The sequence below is a fragment of the Panthera leo genome, chromosome B4 (genome assembly GCF_018350215.1).
Source record: "Panthera leo isolate Ple1 chromosome B4, P.leo_Ple1_pat1.1, whole genome shotgun sequence".
Lineage (NCBI taxonomy): Eukaryota > Metazoa > Chordata > Mammalia > Carnivora > Felidae > Panthera > Panthera leo.
Window position 1 is genome coordinate 24735577 of NC_056685.1, and position 19588 is coordinate 24755164.

Here is a 19588-nt window from a genome sequence, read left to right on the forward strand (position 1 = left end):
TTTTGTTTTTCTAAAAGTAAAAAAATGGAAAGCCCATTTTAAGGAACAATTCATTAAGGTAAAAAACTGCTTAAACTTTCATAAATGGCAGTTTTTCTAATAATTTCCAAGTAATAATTCAGTATACAATATGATTCTTGTTTAAACTTTTTTGTACCAGTAAGATCAAACATCACCTTTCAGAGATGATACACATTCAATAGACCAATGTTAATTGTGCTTTTTATCAGATTCACTTAAATAGCATTATTTAATGTGTAAAATATACACATATTATATATACATATATATATATATACACACACACATATATATATATATATACATATATGTGTGTGTGTGTGTGTGTGTGTATATATATATATATATATATATATATATATATATATATATGTATCTGTTCTCAATTATCTAAAACTAAAATAGGAATTTATTTTATTTATGTGATTGTCCTTCTATTTAAGCAATCCCTAACTTTGGTTTAGTCTCTGCAAGTATTATTTCAAGACCACATGTCATAAGCTATATATAATTCCTACAATGTCTTTTGTTTACACATTCTAAATAATATTTGACTTATTTCAGATGCAGTGGGAGTTGGAAAAAAGTATAACCAAAGCACTAGAAGAAGGTATGTTGCCAATATGTATGAATTTAGATATCACTGATTTCTGAAATAAACTCTAAATAGTGAATGGCATCCCTTTCCATTGTTTGGATGATAGATACTACATTCACATTTTTTTGTACATATCTAATAAAAAATGTAAAAGTATGAGCATAATGAAGAACATACTTCTTCCTCATTTAGTCATCATGTTTCATAGCTCTTTTAAAATCTCCCAAAAGTCTAGTGCACCCAGGTGGCTCAGTTGGTTGGCCGACTGATTTCAGCTCAGGTGGGTTCAGACCCCACAGTGGGCTCTGTGCTGAAACCTCGGAGCCTGGAGCCTGCTTCAGATTCTGTGTCTCCCTCTCTCTGTGTCCCTGCCCGCTTGTGTTTTGTCTCTCTCTCAAAAATAAATGAACGTTAAAGTTTTTTCAATCTCCTAAGTCTATATGTCTGTTATTATTTCTGGCAATAATCTTCCTTCACTGGTGCCATCCCTATGAAACTGTCAACCTGCACAAGTCTCAGAAAATGTGTGCTTTATCAAATTGTTGTTTCTGCTAGTAGTAGAAGACCCAAAAAGCCAAAGTCGTTTTAGTAATGCTTGGTTAAGTAATTATAGGTCCTATAGCTCTCACTTGACAGGTAATGGGTTTAAATCTTCGCTCATTGACTTTGTCATCATTGCTTTTGCCCTTGAGTCAAACTTCAAGTTCCTTAGCATGGAATGAAAACACCCAAATCAGTTTGCTTCTTGCCAGATTATTCAGCCTAGTCTCTCACTATTTGCCCTACTCTCTGCTTTGCTCTAGCACCTTGTCAAACTAAACTACTCATAATTGCACAAGTGTTCTTCCTCACTTCTAGCTCTTTGTACGTGCTTCTTCCCTCTACCTAGCATACTTTTTCCTTGTCCTTCAGGTGTCAGCTTACATATCACCTTCACCAAAGAGCAGACAATATTGACACAAAACTGGGATATCCCTTCTGTATGTTCCAGTAGTGCTATGTTTTATACCTGTCACTTATACCTGTATACTTGGCTCTGTTTGGAAATGCCCGTTTGATTTTTCAGTTTATAGTTGATGATTGTTCAGGGTAGACTGTGTCCTCATCTTGTAATTTCACCTTGTAATGAAAAAACCAGAAACTCTGATATTTATCCACAATAGCAATTAATTCAGTGTGCAACCCTGAGCAAAATATATTTAATAGTAATCTTGGGTTTCATATTGCAGTTGTATGTAGGTATTTTTCATTTTTCTTAACACTTATTCATGAAGGCCCCAACTTTCCTTTCCTTCCCTTTCCCCTGCCCCTTCCCCTTCCCCTTCCCCTTGCCCTTCCCCTTTCCCTTCCCTTCCCCTCCCTTCCCCTCCCCTCCCCTCCCTTCCCCTCCCCTCCCCTCTGCTTTCCTTTCTTTCTAACTTGTAGTTAAAAGTATTTTGTATAAGGAATCTAATTCTTTCTTTTCCTTTTCAGCTGCTACTGAATTTGAATCAGGATCCTGTAGAACTCCTTTAGTATCTACTGATGATTCAATTCTAAATCAAGACCTGGTATGGAAAGCGTCACAAGAATATGTACAGATTTTGAACAAAAATTATATGATTTGAAAAATAAATAGAAAAAATTTACTGGATGCTTACAAAACATTTTCATTGTTTCCCAATTGAACACACTATATGGTAAAATCTTGATTAAAGGAAAATGTTTTGTATCATATGTGTGTGATGAAAATCTGTATAATATTTTAAACTATGTTTCTTGGCATCTCATTAACTTTTAAGCACATTTTGTACGTGGAAACCAGCACTAGAGGGTTTTACATACTTCAGACCGCTCCACTACCAGCTGTTTGAATAGCACCCAAACAACCAAGTTGCCATTAATACTTAAGTAGTGTTAATGGATGGCTTTTGTATTTTCCAATTTTTGTTACTATATGTGGACCTAAAGATTTAGACATTATTTTGATGTATTCCTGCTATGGCTATTGCCAATGTTTGTATGTATTACAATTTTTTATAATGCCATAAAACCTATGTATAATTGTAAACACTGATTCATAGCTCTTTCCACATGGAGAAATAAAATTTGCCTAAGGCTTTTCACCTTTTCTCTTTATTTATTTTTGATTTGCTTTTTGGAAACAAAGAGAAAAGAAAAACTAGAGAAAAAAAAAAGAACTCCCCCCCCCCCCCCACCGCCCCAGAGTCATTATTTGCAAGTAAATTGCTAATGTGATGCCTGATTCCTGTAGTATTTAAATCCTACAAGTCAGTACATTCCACATAACTACCATACAACCTTCACAATCAGAACATTAACTCTAATACACTCAACGCTTGAATAATGGGGTTAAGGGCTCTGACCCCTATGCCCCATAGTCAAAAAGCCATGAACAACTTTTGACCCCCAAAGACTTAACCACTACTACTACCAATAATCTTTTGTATATTATATGTATCATACTATATTGTTACAATAAAGTAAGCTAAAGAAAAAAATACTATGAAGAAAATTAGAAAATATATTTACAGTACTGAATAAAATGTGTGTGTAATCAGTGCACCCATTAAAACTCTTTGGTTCAAGCGTTAAGTATAATTCTATCATTTATTCCTCATAATTCTTTTTAAGTTTGGTCACTTATCTGTAGTATACGTTATACCAAGGAAGGTCCTGTTCAGAGCCATGTATTGAATTCAGTTGTGTGTCTTAGTCTCTTTCAGTCTAGAACAGTTCCTTTGTCTTTCCTTGACTTTCAGGTTTTTAACCTTTTGACGAGTAAATTCCAGTAATGTGGAATGTCTTTCAATGTGGATTTTTCTTAGGTTTCCTTATGATAAAATTCAGATCATACGTTTTTAGCAAGAGTATCACTACAGTCTACTCTTTTCATTGCATCCTATCACATGACCTACAATTTGGATTTGTCCCAATACTGGTGATGTTAATGTTGGCCACCGGAGGTAGGATCTGCCAGGTTTCTCCGCTGGAATGTTAACTTTCCAACTTTACAATTATTTAGTATTTTATGGGGAAGTACTTTGAGACAGGTAGTATCTCCTTTTTCAGACACCCTGTGCCAGGCCACCTCTTCTGCAGATGATGTGCCCCCCTGCAGGTTCTGAAAACCCACACTGGGCTATTTTTCCCCTGTGCAGATGCTTCCCCACCCTGTTCAGTCTGTGTTACTTCATTATTCTATATCATGCACTTTTCAGGGATGCTCTCACTTGAGCTCTAACACTGTGCAGGGTGACTGTCCTACACATAATGCCTTCCCCATTCTGTCTAAGCTCCAACACCTCACTCTGGACACCCACAACTCCATGCCTCTGTTTCTAGGACTGGGAACTAAAATGTTGGGGATGAGAAAGAAGAAAGGAAGGGCTCCACAGGTCTTTTATAATCAACTTGGCAAGCTCTCCAAAGCCAAGTTTCTGATTGGAATTGCATCGAATCTGGCAATAGTGTGTAAGGAAAGACATTTCTTATACTGATTTTCCCAAACAACTAGTATTTTAATTGCCTAAGCTTATTCCCCACAATATATTGTTTCTTACTCGAGTATTTTATCTGCAGATTCCTTTGGATTTGGTTCATGCAGCGACATAGAATCTATAAATAGTGGCATTTTTGTTTCTTTCCAATTCCTAGAGCTTTAATTTTTTTCTTCTTTCCTACTACAAGAATGACGTTGAGTAAATGTGAGGATAGTGAGTGTTTATGTCTTCTTGAAATTGCAACATGTAAAAGTATTTTTCTATAACTATGTAGATAGTGGGGTTTTGAAAAGTGTAGATCTTTTATTAGTCTCTTAGTTTGCTCTTACCGTTTACAACAGATCACCATCAACACAGTGTCTTAAAGCCATACACATTTATCTCACATTTTTATGGGTCAGAAGCTAAGCAATGGCTTAGCTGGGTCCTTTGCTCAGGTTCTCACAAGGCTGTACCCAAGGTGTCCGCTAGACTGCGCTTCCCCATTTGGGTGCTTCAATGGGGAAGAATCTGCTTCCAAGCCCACTGAGTTTGTTTTTAAGAGAATTTCCTTGTGACTGTATGACTGGACTCATTTCCACAGCTCTTTGCTAGTTGGAGGCTTAGGTCCTAGTGGTTGCCCACGGTTCCCAGACGCTTGTCCTAGTCCTTTTGGGCTGCTCTAACAAAATACCATAGGCTTATGAAAAAAAGTTTTATTTTTCACAGTTCTGGAGGCTGGGAAGTCCAAAATGAAGGCACTGGCAGATTCAGTATCCAGCGACGGCCTGCTTCCTGGTTCATGGACGCTGGTCTTCCTGCTTGGCGCAGGGCCAAGGGAGCTCTCACAGCCCTCCTTTATAAGGCCACTAATCCCATTCATGAGGGCTCCACCTTCATGACTTCATCATTTCCCAAATCCCTCACTTCTAAATACTATCACGTTGAACATTAAGATTTAACACATGAATTTGGGCAAGTGGGGACACAAATATTCAGTCTAGAGCAAGGCTGTTCCTTGTTCTTGGCCATGTAGACTTAATACGCCGCTTAGTTTAGGAGGCCAGCAAGGAGAATGTCACTTCAGAGAAGGCTCAGTCCTTGAAGGGTGTTCATGTGATTAGATCAGGTTTGCCTAGCATAATCCCCCTTTTGATGGACTCTGAAGTAACTGAATTATGTCTCCACAATTCCTTTACATTTTCCATATTCTAATAGCTAGAGTGAAGTCACAGATCTTAAGAGAAAAGAATTATAAAGAAAAGGTGACAACACTAAAGGGCAGATATTATGGGGTCACTTAGGGTCTTTCTGCTACAAGTATATTAAGGAAGTTCCCTTATGATACTAGTTTCTAAGTTTTGTCATGAATGAATATTGAACGTTAATAGATGTTTACTTCACATCTATTGAGATAATTTTTTTAAGTGTTTATTTTTGAGAGACCAAGCAAGCCAGCAGGGGAGGGGCAGAGACAGAGGGAGACAGGCTCGGAAGCAAGCTCTGCGCTGACAGTGGTGAGCCCAATGCGAGCCCCACGGGCTCAAACTCACACACTGTGAGATCATGACCTGAGCCTAAGTTGGATGCTTAACCGACTGAGCTACCCAGGCACCCTGAGATAAATTTTTAAAATATTTGTGAATGGGGGGAGGGGCCAAGATGGCAGAACAGCATGGAAGTTTTCTGTGTGTCTCGCATCCATGAAATACAGCCAGACCAACACTAAACCATCCTGTACACCTAGAAAACTGGAGGATTAACACAACAATCTGCACAACCTGAACCACAGAATCCAGCAGGAATTTACCCCAAAAGAAAGAGCATAAAGAAACGACAGCCAGGGATTTAACCAACACAGATACTAGCAAGATGTCTGAACCAGAATTTGGAATCACGATAATAAGAATATTAGCTGGAGCCGAAAATAGATTAGAATCCCTTTCTGCAGAGATAAAAGAAGTAAACAATAGAATGAAATTAAAAGTGCTATAACTGAGCTGCAATCACGGATGGATGCAGAGGCAGCAAGCATGGACGAGGCAGAACAGAGAATCGGTGACAGAGGACAAACCTGTACTCTGTCTCTCAAAAGCAAATAGATGTAAAAAATTAAGATGCATATTAGACAAAAACAGGAGTTGTTTTGTCTTTTGGATGACACTTTGCTTTAAATTGCTTTTTTTTTCTTCTTTAAGGAATACTGATGTCCTTAGGTGATCTTTAAGTAATGATTAATTACTATTACCAGGTACTATAGGCTCATCAGGTTTTACCCTTTTTCATGTCCAGTATATATATTTTTGATTTTATTTTTAATTGGTAGGAGTAGAAAGATGAAAGGTAACTTTAACTGAATAGACTTTTCCTTTAATGAGGATAAGTTACAGGTGGGTGATAAAGAAGAAAGAGATGTGCCTTAGATTCACACAAGACTAGGTTTATTCATAGCTTTCCTACTTGCTAGGTGTTGTGACCTTGGGAGCATTACGTATCATCACTAAACATGTTTCCTGATATGAAAAGGAGGATAATAATACATCCTTCAAGGGTGGTTTGTGTAAATTATATTTTATATACATAGCATTTAATTTAGTGCCTGCCATATGCTTATCAGCATCGTTAACTATATGCCTATTTTATTAGCATTCACATTAAAATATTATCATTTTAAGCCTGCAGATAGTTTTTATACTTACTTGACCTCTAGATGGCTTTGAAGTGCACTGTATCAGATTAAGGAAGACATAGGGAATTCTTTTTTGAAATCTTTACCTATTCAGATAAGTGACCTCCACATAGTTTCTTGTTTATCAAAGGACTTTAAATTAGCAACTCTATAATACATTACCCAAGTGGGACAAGAAGCTCCCTTTTGTCCCTTCATTTTAGTCTTGGAGATAATTTACAAAGATGAACACTTGAACATGTAAATGGTTGCTTCTGAACAGACAGGCAAGATATTAACCTGATAAAGTATATCGAAATTAGTTGTTTAAATAACTAAATTCCTAAGAGTGAAGTTATCTCTGTTATTTTAGACCAGCCCTCATGCTTGCTGTAAATTATGAATCAACAAATGTAGTCAGGCTTCTTCTTCAGCAAGGTATTGATCCCTTTCCTCAAGATGTATATGCATGGATTGCAGATGAATATGCTTATAGTAAGGGTTTTAATCTGTGTTTGTATTAAAATGCTAAAATTACTAAACTGAGGTTTAAAATAATTTAACTGTTAACTTCGTACGTAACAAATGGGATTTCGTAGTTTGGTCAGGCAGTTTTGGAATGGCAGTTGGTTAGTCCACAACATTAGCCAGAAATCAAGCAAAGGACTAGACTAGTTGGAAGTAGAAATGTGTGCAGGATTCTTTATCTCAGGACTTTTGAGACCTTTATCCTTAAGGATCCTAACCTTACCCCTTTCATTTCAAGTATAACCCCTATGCATGGGGTACAAATAATGTTACATCTCTGTGTTTTCTAACTAGTAACTTGGGTCTTGAAATGTTCAGTTGTGTGGAAAACCCTGTACTTTCCTTTGAGAGCTATCTCCTGTACTCTCTCCCTTGAATTTTCCAAGAACCAAAGGAGCACCCTAAGACCAAAGAGACAGTCCTCTTTCACAAGTCGTAGGGAGGGGAAAAAAGAACATCCTGATCATTCTACTGTTCCCTTTGATTCTGTTGCTGCGGCATTGCTGTTGAAACTGGTGCTGCAGTCTGGTCGTGATTGACCTTTGCTCCCAGGATTCCCTTGCTGATCCAGATTTTTCAGTCTTCATGGTGATCCACACTTAGATTTCAAAGTTACAAAGTTTCTTTTGTTCACTGCACATGCAGCACAAACGCTCAGCAGCTATCCCAAAGCACCAGCACCCTGTTCTGGCAGCTGGGCCTCCTGGCTTTAACCATACACCCCTTTCCCTACACACTCAAAAACCTTATGTGGAACCCATATCTTAGCCTAGACTTTCATTATGAGTTACCCTCTGAGGATCTTGTTTCTCTTTTTTTGCCAGAAGATGTTAGTTGGGACCATTCTAAGCTGTCAGAGATGTTCAAACAATGCTGAAGGAAGAGATCGGACTTCCCTTTCTCCTTTGTTAGTAGATCTGTACCCCTGCCTTTTTTTTTTTTAAAGATCTGTACCCCTGCCTTTTTTTTTTTTTTTTTTTTTTTGAGTTGGGGCTCAAACTCATGACCCTGAGATCAAGACCCAAGCTGAGATCAAGAGTTGGAAGCTCAACTGATTGAGCCACCCAGGTGCCCCTGGACCCCCGCTTTAAATCCTGTGAAGCAGGTGCCCCTGGACCCCCGCTTTAAATCCTGTGGAGCACCTTTTCTGAGGTCATGGAAGGTGTCATCTTGCCCTTCCCAGAGTCATGAGCATCACCTGGCCTGAGAGGCCATGTTTTGGGTGTAATATCTCATTAAATCCTCTTATCAACCTTGTAAAGTAAGGCAGAAAAATACTTGTTTTATAGAGGAAGATTTTGAGCCAAAGAGAAGTGGCTTATCCAAGAACAAATAGCTATTGGTTATAGAGCTAGGACTTCTGAGTCAAAACACTTTCCATAATGGCAAGCTAATTCTAATTATTATTATTATTTTTAATGTTTATCACTTTTGATAGAGGGAGACACAGTGCAAGCTGGGGTGTGGGGTGGGGGTGATGGTTGTAGAGAGAGAGGGAGACATAGTATCTGAAGCAGGCTCCAGGCTCTGAGCTATCAGCACAGAGCCCGACACGGGACTCAACCTCACAGACCACGAGATCATGACGTGAGCCAAAGTCAGAGGCTTAAGTGACTGAGCCACCTAGGTGCCCCAGAAAGCCATATTATTTTAAAATACATATTAAAAATATGCTATGTGAGAAGTTACCAACTATGACCAAAGCTGTGTCTATACTGAATAGAATGAAGAGGAAAGCTGACAAATAAGATATTCCTTATTTATTTATGTGTCTCCTTCTTCCCCTTCCCCACTCTGCCCCTTTTTTACCATACATGTAGGGGATTTTTAGGAATTTCATATTAAATATGAAATACTGAAGTATGGATTGCAAAAAGTTTGCCTACTATGATGCATTCACCTTCTCTAAGGTTTCCAACACTTTTGGACCTATTCTCCCATTTTCTTTCTCAAGAGTAAGCAGCAAGGTGTAAGAACAGTCATTAGAGCTAGGCGATTATAATCTAGTTGTAGTTAACCCTTAGAGTAGCATGTATGCCGATGGCACTAGCACTCAGTCTACTTAGGTATCAGTTTCCTCTTTGTGAAGAGAAAAGGTTGGACCAAATGACACCATTGTCAGTTGTATTCTAGAAACTCCTATAAGCTCTCTCTGGACAGAGATTGGAAGGGGAAGGACAGAGGTTACATGGTCAGAGCTCTACCATCAGAACAGCTCTGCTTTAGCATTATTTTTGACTTCATATAAAATTTAATTGGAAATACTATGCACACACACTGGCATGCACATACACACACATACACACACAATGCCCTATAAAGTAGCTTGCATCTCTAAGATCCCCTAGTTTGTGATATTTTATTCAACTTTCTTTAGTTTTAGCAGGGACTCTAAGTGCTCATCAAGTAATGTATTTCTGGGTTCTGAGAGACTTATTAAATAAATGCTACCTTAAATCTCTTGAATAAATAAATCAAGAGCTTTAGGATTTACTCATAGGTGTAGTCAATTGTTCAAAATGCTAGTAATCATTCTCAAATCTCTTTTTGAGACCTTTTTCAAATTAACATCTCCTGAATTTGAGGAGAAAAGCTAAATATGAGAAATACACTTGCACAAAGGCTTTTGACATTGGAGAATATTATGCAATGATGCACACACACTCTCTCTCTCTGAAATAATGTCTTTTTTTTTTAAACCCTAAAGTGCTATGGTTCTACTGTGAGCCTCTGAGCTCCTCTATGGCTGTGTTTCAGTACCTCCCTCAGGCTCGCTGTTTGTTTCCGTTACATCACCACGCGCACGTGTCAGTTTCTCCCTCAGGCTCGCGGTTGGTTTCAGTTACATTACCACCCGCACGTGTCAGTTTCTCCCTCAGCCTCGCTGTTGGTTTCAGTTACATTTCCAGGAGCACCTTTGGGTTTCCTATCTTTACCTGCATCCCAGGTTTGCAGAGTATAATTTGTCAACAACTAGTGAAAATGGGTCCTAAACTCAAATTATATTTACGATACTACTACAGCATTGTGTTCCCTTTACACTGGATTGAAATTTTCACCCTTGGTACAAAACCAATAGGGGATGCAATTCTGAGCACTTTATTGTTAGCCAACACTATTATGCATGTGCTCATTTAAAAACACAATCAGTTTCACTTGAGAATTTCCTTGATACAGTTATAAAAATGATAACTGCATTCAATATCAATACTTAAGATCTTTTTAGTATCTGTGTGGTAAATCTGGAGTACCCAAAACAAAAATAGGGGTACCTGGGTGACTCAGTCGCTTAAGTGTCTGACTCTTGATTTCTGCTCTGGTCATGATCTGGTGGTTTGTGGGTTGGAGCCCCGCATTGGGCTCTGTGCTGACAGTGCAGAGCCTGCTGGGATTCTCTCTTTCCCTTCTGTGTCTGCCTCTCCCCTGCTCTCTCTTACACTCTCTCTCTCTACAAATAAATAAAAACAATAAAAACAAAAAGACTTCCACTGTACATCAACATGATAGTTGTCTCCAGGAAAAACACCTTGGCAGCAGCTGGTTGTGCTATAAACTCAACTATTCTTTCTTGTTTTCATGTAACTTGAATTTAATGGAAGGAATGAATAACAAAAATGACTTCAGATTTAAGTATAGGTTTCATTCACTGTCTGAATGTTGGAACATCCCTATGAAAACTTCTGTAAGCTGAAATGGTGTAAAGCAAAGAGCATCCCCTGCCTTCTGAGAGATCACATTATACCACTTCTGTTTTTATGGAAGTCCTACATCACTACCTGTTTTTGCTAACCAAAAGAAATCCAAGGGGGAGGGGGTTCACTTTTACACTGTACTAATGTAAATTTTTCACAAAAACAAAGTCACATAATGCAAACTTTCAGAGAGCAAAGGATACCTCTGGGAAATGTTTGCCCTCAAAATGAATGAAATGAACCTTTCGTATAAAATACGCACGCACGCACACACACACACAAACACAAGTGGCTGTTACAAATTATAAAATTTAAGCTTTCAGTCAAAAATTTGCATCTTGGAAAGCTTATGTCCTCTCCCTTGAGTTTGAAAGCTTCCCAAAACTTTTCTAACGAGAGGCATAAGTTGTACCATCAGTGATGTTAACTATGCTTTTGTTTTGTTTTGATTTTATGTTCTAGAATAAACCCCACCAATATTTGGAAAACTGGCATAACTCAGTGAACTAATATTTTGCAAAAGGCCAAGGCACAATGCTTAGAATCATGTATAGGTAAGAGATCCTTTTAAAGTAAAAGGTGACCGATGGCTTTAAATGTAGCAAAGTACTGATATTTTATTGACATACTTTCAGATTCCACATGGCAACTGACCTTCAAGAATCAATCATTTGTTAAGTTTTCAAGAAGGGTCAAACAAGGACCTCTGCAATTATGTGAAAAAGCTATTAAACTACATCTTCCATTTCTAACTAATTAAGAGGCCTCGATTCTTCATATATGTCAACCAAAACAACCTCCTGCAAAAGAATTAACAAAGGGCACATCTGAAAATCCTGATGTCTTTCATCCAGGCATTAAACAAATTTGCAAAAATATAAAATAATGCTGTTGTATTTTTGGTTTGTTCTGAAAAACATAGCTATTTTTATAACATGTTATGTATATTTACATGTATAGTTTTATCATTGCCATTTTAAGTGAATTAACCAACATTTTAGAAAAAAAATCTTAGCAATTAAATTTTATTATCTAATCCAGTAAATGTTGACAGAATTCAAAAGCCCAAAAAGTATTTTTTGGGTCGACAATAATCTGTTAGAATGTCCTACACTAAACTCTACTGTGTATACTTCATTATGGATTTTATTAAATTTATTTTAACCTACATTTCAAACTGCTAAGTTTATAGTAAAATAATATTCTAGGTCTCTACTGTTGTGGATTTTCTTTTTAATTTGGTGATATCATTAGACCTAATGACTGTGCTCTATCGTATCTTGTCTTCATGAACTTTCACAAAATACTTCTCTTATGTTCTCTAATATGTAATGCAAGAGGGACTAACCAGATAAATTTGTCACTGGTCAACATTTCCTGGTATAATAAGTGTAGGGAATTGTGTAGGTGGAAAAGATGGAAACCCCATGCTTGAAGGCTTCAACTATACTAAGGGACTCAGGTTAATCAGACAGAGGCCAATGCACATGAAAACTGCACCAGCAGAATTTGTCATCAGAGTGATATCAGCAAACATGGAGGAGTAGGCAGCTCTAAGAGGCTGTTTCCTCACAAAAACATTAAAACAAAACACAACAAAAAAACAACAAGCAAAACTGTCAGAATAAGCTATGTCAGAACACGGGAAAAGAGTCAAAGGTTCACAACAATCTAGCAAATACTGAATCAAGAAAAAGGTAACTTAAAAACAGTAGAAAAATATTGTGGCATTTTTATTTGGCATTACTCCAATCCCCTCCCTGGCTCAGTGGTGATCTTTAACAGTCTGAATACAGAGTATGGGACCCTGGTCTCTGGCTTCTGGAGGAAGCCGAGTAGATCTTTTCTCAAAACTCTTTTGGTCTGTTCTGACCTGCCTGGGGTTACCTAAAGGACTGACTGACCTGACTAAAGACCCTAAAGGGTATTTATTTTTCTTACCTGACCCAGAAAACTCAGCACAGAAAATCAGTGGATATTCTCAAAAACATTATAAGGCAAATGAACAAACCCAGCTGCCTGGGAAAAGAGATACACTTAAGGCCTAAAATATAGCATTCAGTCTTGAGAAGGAAAGCTGGGAAGAGCTTTCCTTTGAGAAATTAGGATTCGAAGTGTCTACATATACTGAGAAATTCAGAAAACCACATGCGTGCCCAGAGCAGGATGCATGTTCAAAAAAAGACCTGAGAAGACCCTAAGTTTTTGCCTCCAGCTAAACTCTAGGCTTAATACAAATAGGAAATGAAGGCGAATGCAGAGCTATAAATAAGTACTGAATAATTGCCCCAGATTACAGAACTAATCTGAAAAGAATGGGAGAGTGTATTAGCATTCAAGGAATCCTTTGTAAAAACACTAGCTGAACACAAGCTAAAGGAATAGAAACCTCAGAGACCACGTATGATAGAGAATACTGACTTTTCAAAATACATCAGAAAAGTCAATTAAACAACCACAAAAATAGCTACAGAACATAACAAAAATATAACTCTGAAGAGTGGAAAGAATCATATCTCTAGTGTTCCAGGGGTGGCTGGGTGGCTGAGTTGGTTAACCTTCAGACTTCAGTTCAGGTCCTGATCTCACAGGTTGTGGGTCAAGCCCCATGTTGGGCTCTATGCTGACAGCTCAGAGCCTGGAGCCTAGCCTGCTTCAGATTTGTGTCTCCCTCTCTCTTTGCCCTCCCCCACTCATGCTCTGTCTCTCTCTGTCTCAAAAATAAACTTAAAAAAACAGTGCTCCACATTATTGAAAACAAAATGTACAGTTTTTGATACAAAATTTAAATCATGAAAAGAATCAAGATATTATGGTCATCTCACAGAAGAGATTAACAGAAAGTGCCCCCGAGAAGCACAGACAAGTTACTTATTAGACAGGCTTTAAATCAATTATCTTAAAAATACTCACAGAACTAAAGGAAACTATGGACAAAGAGCTAAATGAAACCAAGAGAACAATGTGTGTGTGTGTGTGTGTGTGTGTGTGTGTGTGTGTGTGTATGTGTGTGTGTGTATGTGTGTATATATATATATGAATATCATTAAAGAGAAAGAAATTAAAAAAAAATTTTTTAATGTTTATTTTTGAGGGAGAGAGCATGAGCTGGGGAAGGGCAGAGAGAGAGGGAGACACAGAATCTGAAGCAGGCTCCAGGCTCTGAGCTGTCAGCACGGAGCCCGACATGGGGCTCAAACTCACAAGCCATGAGATCATGACCTGAGCCAAAGTCGGATGCCCAACTGACTGAGCCACCCAGGCGCCCCAAGAGAAAGAACTTTTTAATCCACAGAATTCTAAAGCTGAAATGTACCACAATGGAAATTAAACTTACTAGAGGGTTCAAATAGTAGATATCAGGAAACAAAATAAAGAATCAGTGAACTGGAATTTAGGTTCATTGAAATAATCTAGCCTGAGGAACACAAAGAAGGAAATAGAAAAATAAAACCTAAGAGACATGTGGAATTCCATTAAGCATGTCAACCTATGAGCAAAGGGAGTCCAGAAGGGAGAAGAAAAAAGAACAGAAAGAATACTTGAAGAAATAATGGCCAAATATCTGCCAAACTTGACAAAATACATGCATTGATATGCTCGAAGTTTAAAAAACTCCAAAAAGGATAAACACAGAGAGATCCAGGCTGAGACATATTAGTCAAATTGCCAAAATTAAGGACAAATATACAATCTTGGAAGCAGCAAGAGAGAATCAAATTACATATAGGGGATCCTCAATGGGTTTAACAGCAGATTTCCTATCAAAAACTATGTCACCAGAAAGGAATGAAACAGCATTATGAAAGTGCTGAAAGAAAAAAGCTGTCAACCAAAGATTCTATATCCTACAAAACTATCCTTCAAAATTGTGAGAGAGACTAAAATCTCCCAAGATTAACAAAATCTGAGAGATCATAACAAGTATATTTGGCCTCCAGGAAATGTTAAAGGGATTCCTTTAGGATGAAGTAAAAAAGGACAGCAGTAACTTGAAGTCAGGTTAAAAAATAACTCTAGTAAAGGTAACTACATAGTTAAATATAAAAGCCAAAATTATTGTATGTTTGGTTTGGAATGTCTCTCTATATTTCTTATATTATTTAAAAGACAAATGCATGAATAACTAAAAATCTACGTTAAAGGGTGCACAATTTATAAAAGATGTAATCTGCAACAAAACCAATATAAGGGCGAAGCCATATAAAAGTAGAGTTTATGAAAGCTATTGATGTTGAGTTGGCATCAATTCAAAATAATTCTTAGAAATTTAACATATTTATAGTAATACCCAAGGTAACCATTAGAAAATCTAAAAAAAAAAAAAAAAAATTCAAAAGAGTAAAGCACAAAAATCAATCAAAGACAAAAGAAGGCAGTATTGGAGGACCTGAGAAACACAAAAGATAAAATACATGGAGAAAATAAATGGTAAAATGGGAGAAGTAATTCCTTTACTGCAATTGCTTTAAATGTAAATGAATTAAATTCTCTACACAAAAGGCAGAGAACAGCAGAATTGAATTAAAAACATTTTTTTATACTTCTTTTAGATCCAAAGACACAAATAGGTTGAGGGTGAATGGATGGATAAAGATATTCCATAGAAACAGTAAATGAAAAAGAACAGAGGTGACCCTGCTATTATCACAAAAAATTAAGTCAAAAATTGTTGAGGCAAATAAAGACGTTATATATTGGAAACTGTTGTACCCAAAAGTTATAACAAGAATTATGATACCTGAACCAAATAACAGAATCACAAATTATACGAATCAAATGTCAGCAGAAATGAATGAAGAAATAGGTCTTCAAAGGTAATTAGAGATTTCAATAGCCCACTTTCAAGAATGTATACAATGTTTAGACTGAAGATTAATAAGAAAATACAGGACTTGAACAACACTATTAATTAGGAGATATTTTATATCTATGTGTGTGTTACATAAATCATATATATATATATATATATATATATATATATATATATATATATAAACATACATTCTTTCAATACATTATTTTCAAGTACATGGAATATTCTCCAAGATATGCCATATTTTAGACCACAAAACAAGTCTCAATAAGTTTAAAAGTATTGAAATCATTCAAAGTGTCTTCTCGGAGTGCAGTAGAATTAAACTAGAAATCTATAGCAGAAAGAAAACTGGAAAAATAACCTATATAAGGAAATTAGCACACTCTTGAGAAGAAATATTTAAGGAAGAAATCACAAGGGAAATTAGGAAATACTTTGGAACAAATGAAAATGAGAATGCAATATACCAATACTTAATGGGATGCAGTGAAAACACTTCTCAAAAGGATATTTATAGCTATAAACATCTCCATTAAAAGAGAAATTTAAATCAGTGACCTAACTTTACACATAAAGAAGTGGCAAAAAAAAAAAAACCCCACAAAAACAAAAAACAAAACGCGAAACAATGGAGAGAACCAACAAAATAAAAAAAGATGAACAAAACTGACAAACATTTGTATGACAAAGAAAAAAATAACATGCAAATAATGTCAGATAGGAAACTGGGAGCATTACTACCAATTTTACAAAAATGAAAAGGACTGTGACAGAATACAGTGAACAATTGATTGTATGCCAACAGATAACCTGATAAAATGAGCACATTACTAGAAACACACAAACTACCAGACTGACTCAAAAGGAAATAGAAACTGTATGGATTTAAAACAAGTAAAGAAATTGAATCAGCAATGAAAAACTTCCCAATAATATACGGGAGCAGATGGGTTCACTTGTGAATTCTACCAAACATTTAAAAAATTAACATCAATGCTTCTCAAACTCTTCCAAAAGAGTTTCTCTTCTCTTTCTTCCAGAAGAGGAGAGAACACTTATTGATTCACTCTATAAAGTTAGAATTATCATGATCCAAATCCAGTTTGGTAGTTCCTCCCTCGAATAATTCAACAGAGAATTACCATATGATCCTGTAATTCTATTCTTAGTTATATACCCCTAAAAATGGAAAAATAGGACTCAAAAAATACATGTACACATGAGTTGATGGCTGCACTATTCCCAGTAGCCAAAAGGCGAAAATAACCCAAATTTCCATCAGTGGACACACGGATGAACAAATTGTGGTTCACACGTGCAATGAAATACTATTCAGCCATAAAAAAGAATGAATTACTAATATCTGACAATGTGGGTGAAACATTATGTTAAGTCAAAACATCACATTATTTTTTGGTCACTCTTACATGAAATGTTCACAATAGGTAAATCTGTAGAGACCAAGAGCAAATTGGTGACTGCCAGGAGATAGAAGAGGAAAATGGGGAGTAACTGCTTAGCAGGCATAAGGTTTCCTTTTGGGCTGATACAAATATTTTGCACTTTGATAGAAGCAGTGGTTGCACACACTGTGAATGTATTAAATGCCTTTCACAGTAAATGGATCATTCACTTTATTATTTTTTTCAATGTTTGTTTATTTTGAGAGAGAAAGAGTGAGCAGGGGTGGGCCAGAGAGAGAAGGAGAGAGAGAGATTCCCAAAAGGCTCCATGCTGTCAGTGCAGGGCCCAACGCGGGGCTTGATCCCACGAACTGCGAGACCATTACCTGACCCGAAACCAAGAGTCAGACACCAACTGAGCCACCCAGGTGACCTGGATTGTTCACTTTAAAATTGATAGTTTCAAACGTGAATTTCATTTTTTTTCTCAGCAGGCTCCATGCCCAACATGGGGCTTGAACTCACAATCCTGAGATCAAGAATCACACATTCTGTTGACTGAGTCAGCCAGGCGCCCCAAGAATTACATTGTAATAAGATGAAAATTGTTCTTAACACCAGGCTTTAGGTCAGAGAATAAAGATAATGAATGTGATTGGGAGAGAAAAGGTAATTGGAGCAACTAGAATTCCTAAATGTTGAATCATAACCTGCGTAAGAAAGTATTCTTACTGGCCTTGTTCCCCTAAGGTAACATAATTACAGATGATGTCCCAGCAGAAGCAAGGTGAGCTGTGAATCTAGGATCACAGATCTTCGATGCCATATGCAAAGTGCAAACTGTAATGCACAGATTTAAGGAAGAGTCTTCTGTATAAATAACGATGTTTCCCAAGTCTCATTTTAAGGATTCCAGTTTTTCTAGAGTTTATTCAACTAGACCTTACACTTATTAGCAGAACAAGCTTAGAACAAGAGAAATATTGGTGAAAAGAGGCCAAAGCAATGAATATTCACTGAAATTGTTCCAACTAAATTTTCATTTTTATGAACAAAGGCATAAATTGGGATATTATTTAGTTTAAAAGGCTATTTAGTTAAGGTTTTCATTTGTCTGTTTGTTTTGTTCATTTGTTTTGACAGAGTCTCCTCTTACACGTAGTGAGTGAACTCCAGGATGGGAGATCTTAAGTTACTGTTCAAACACAAAGAACTGGACGATAAAGTGCCTGGCAAGTAACTGCATATTAAAATACTCACTTCTACAAACACAGGGGGCAAATGTATGCTGAACTCTGTCTTCTTTTCCCCCCCCAGTTGGATAAGCAGTTGAATGCAACTCCCTCTTTTAAAGAAACTTTGCTTCTGAAGGATCAGGCGGCCTTGCTCCCCCCCCCACCCCATTTTTAGAGGCCAGGCTATCCTATTTCTAAAATTTATATTTCAAAGAAAAAATATAACAAAATATTTACGGTCATACAGTGACATATAAATAATTGTTATACAATGTGGTTTAGAAAAGAAAGTGGGCACTTATATTTTATCATGGATATTTGAGGTTCTAATAAAATACAATAGCTGAAAAATAATTCATACAGAATTGATGTGCATAATTATCTTTTTCTTTTCTTTTTAAAGGAATCTATCAGGGTTTTGGTTTTTTTTTTTTTTTTTTTTTTTTTTTTTTTTTAATGTTTTTAGTTTTGAGAGAGAGAGAGATACAAAGTGCAAGTGGGGCAGGCGCAGAGAGAGACACAGAATCGGAAGCAGGCTCCAGGCTCCGAGCTGTCAGCACAGAGCCCGATGCGGGGCTCGAACCCACAAACTGTGAGATCATGACCTGAGCCGAAGTCGGACGCTCAACCGACCAAGCCACCCAGGCGCCCCGAGAGCTGTTACTGTTAATCACATTTTGTACATGGCAAAATAAGTCCAATATGTTTAAGGGCTTGTAAATAACACAACTGGGGCAAGAACTGAAGTGTAAATACATAATATTCAACAACAGGCTGTAACTTCATTCTATAAATTGATTTTTGGACTAGTTCAATCCTACCCCCAGAAAATGACTATTTTTTATCATCTGGAGCGATATATGGGTGTCTGGTCTTTGAGGAAGCTAGGCGGGCCGGTTGTAGTAGCATACCAAATGGATTTGCTCCTGGAAGACATTTTGGGGAGTTTTAGAAGTCAGCAGCCTGTCTCTGTCTTCCAATATCAGCACCTGCTAAAGAGCAGTAAAACTTCTGGGTACTGAAATAATCCCCAAAGAGGAATTGAGCCTTCTGATAATTTATATATTAGTGTTAAGCTCTTTAATGTAAAGGACACAATTTAAAGATCACTGCAAGGGCAATTTGGCAATGTTCTTTAGACA

The 19588-nt window shown here is 37.0% G+C and overlaps 2 protein-coding genes across 13 annotated transcripts in view; one reads left to right on the plus strand and one right to left on the minus strand.

The window, feature by feature from the left end:
* The window catches only part of ANKRD26 (ankyrin repeat domain 26), a 137134-nt gene that overhangs the window by 112322 nt on the left and 5224 nt on the right, over positions 1-19588 (plus strand). For 9 of the 12 annotated variants that reach the window (XM_042945181.1, XM_042945187.1, XM_042945188.1 and 6 more), the window contains 2 exons: positions 586-631; positions 2093-2724. In XM_042945181.1, the coding sequence (XP_042801115.1) occupies positions 586-631; positions 2093-2226 (180 nt within the window). In that variant the 3' untranslated portion in view covers positions 2227-2724. Of the gene's footprint in view, positions 1-585; positions 632-2092; positions 2725-11451; positions 11544-11624; positions 12687-18354; positions 18438-19588 lie in introns of those variants that run through there. The other 3 variants (XR_006204608.1, XM_042945186.1, XR_006204607.1) reach the window with 3 other exon arrangements.
* Positions 1-19588, minus strand: part of PTCHD3 (patched domain containing 3) — a 78004-nt gene that overhangs the window by 8359 nt on the left and 50057 nt on the right. The window contains 1 exon segment of the mRNA XM_042945192.1: positions 1642-1738. The gene's annotated coding sequence lies outside the window, so the exon portion shown is untranslated.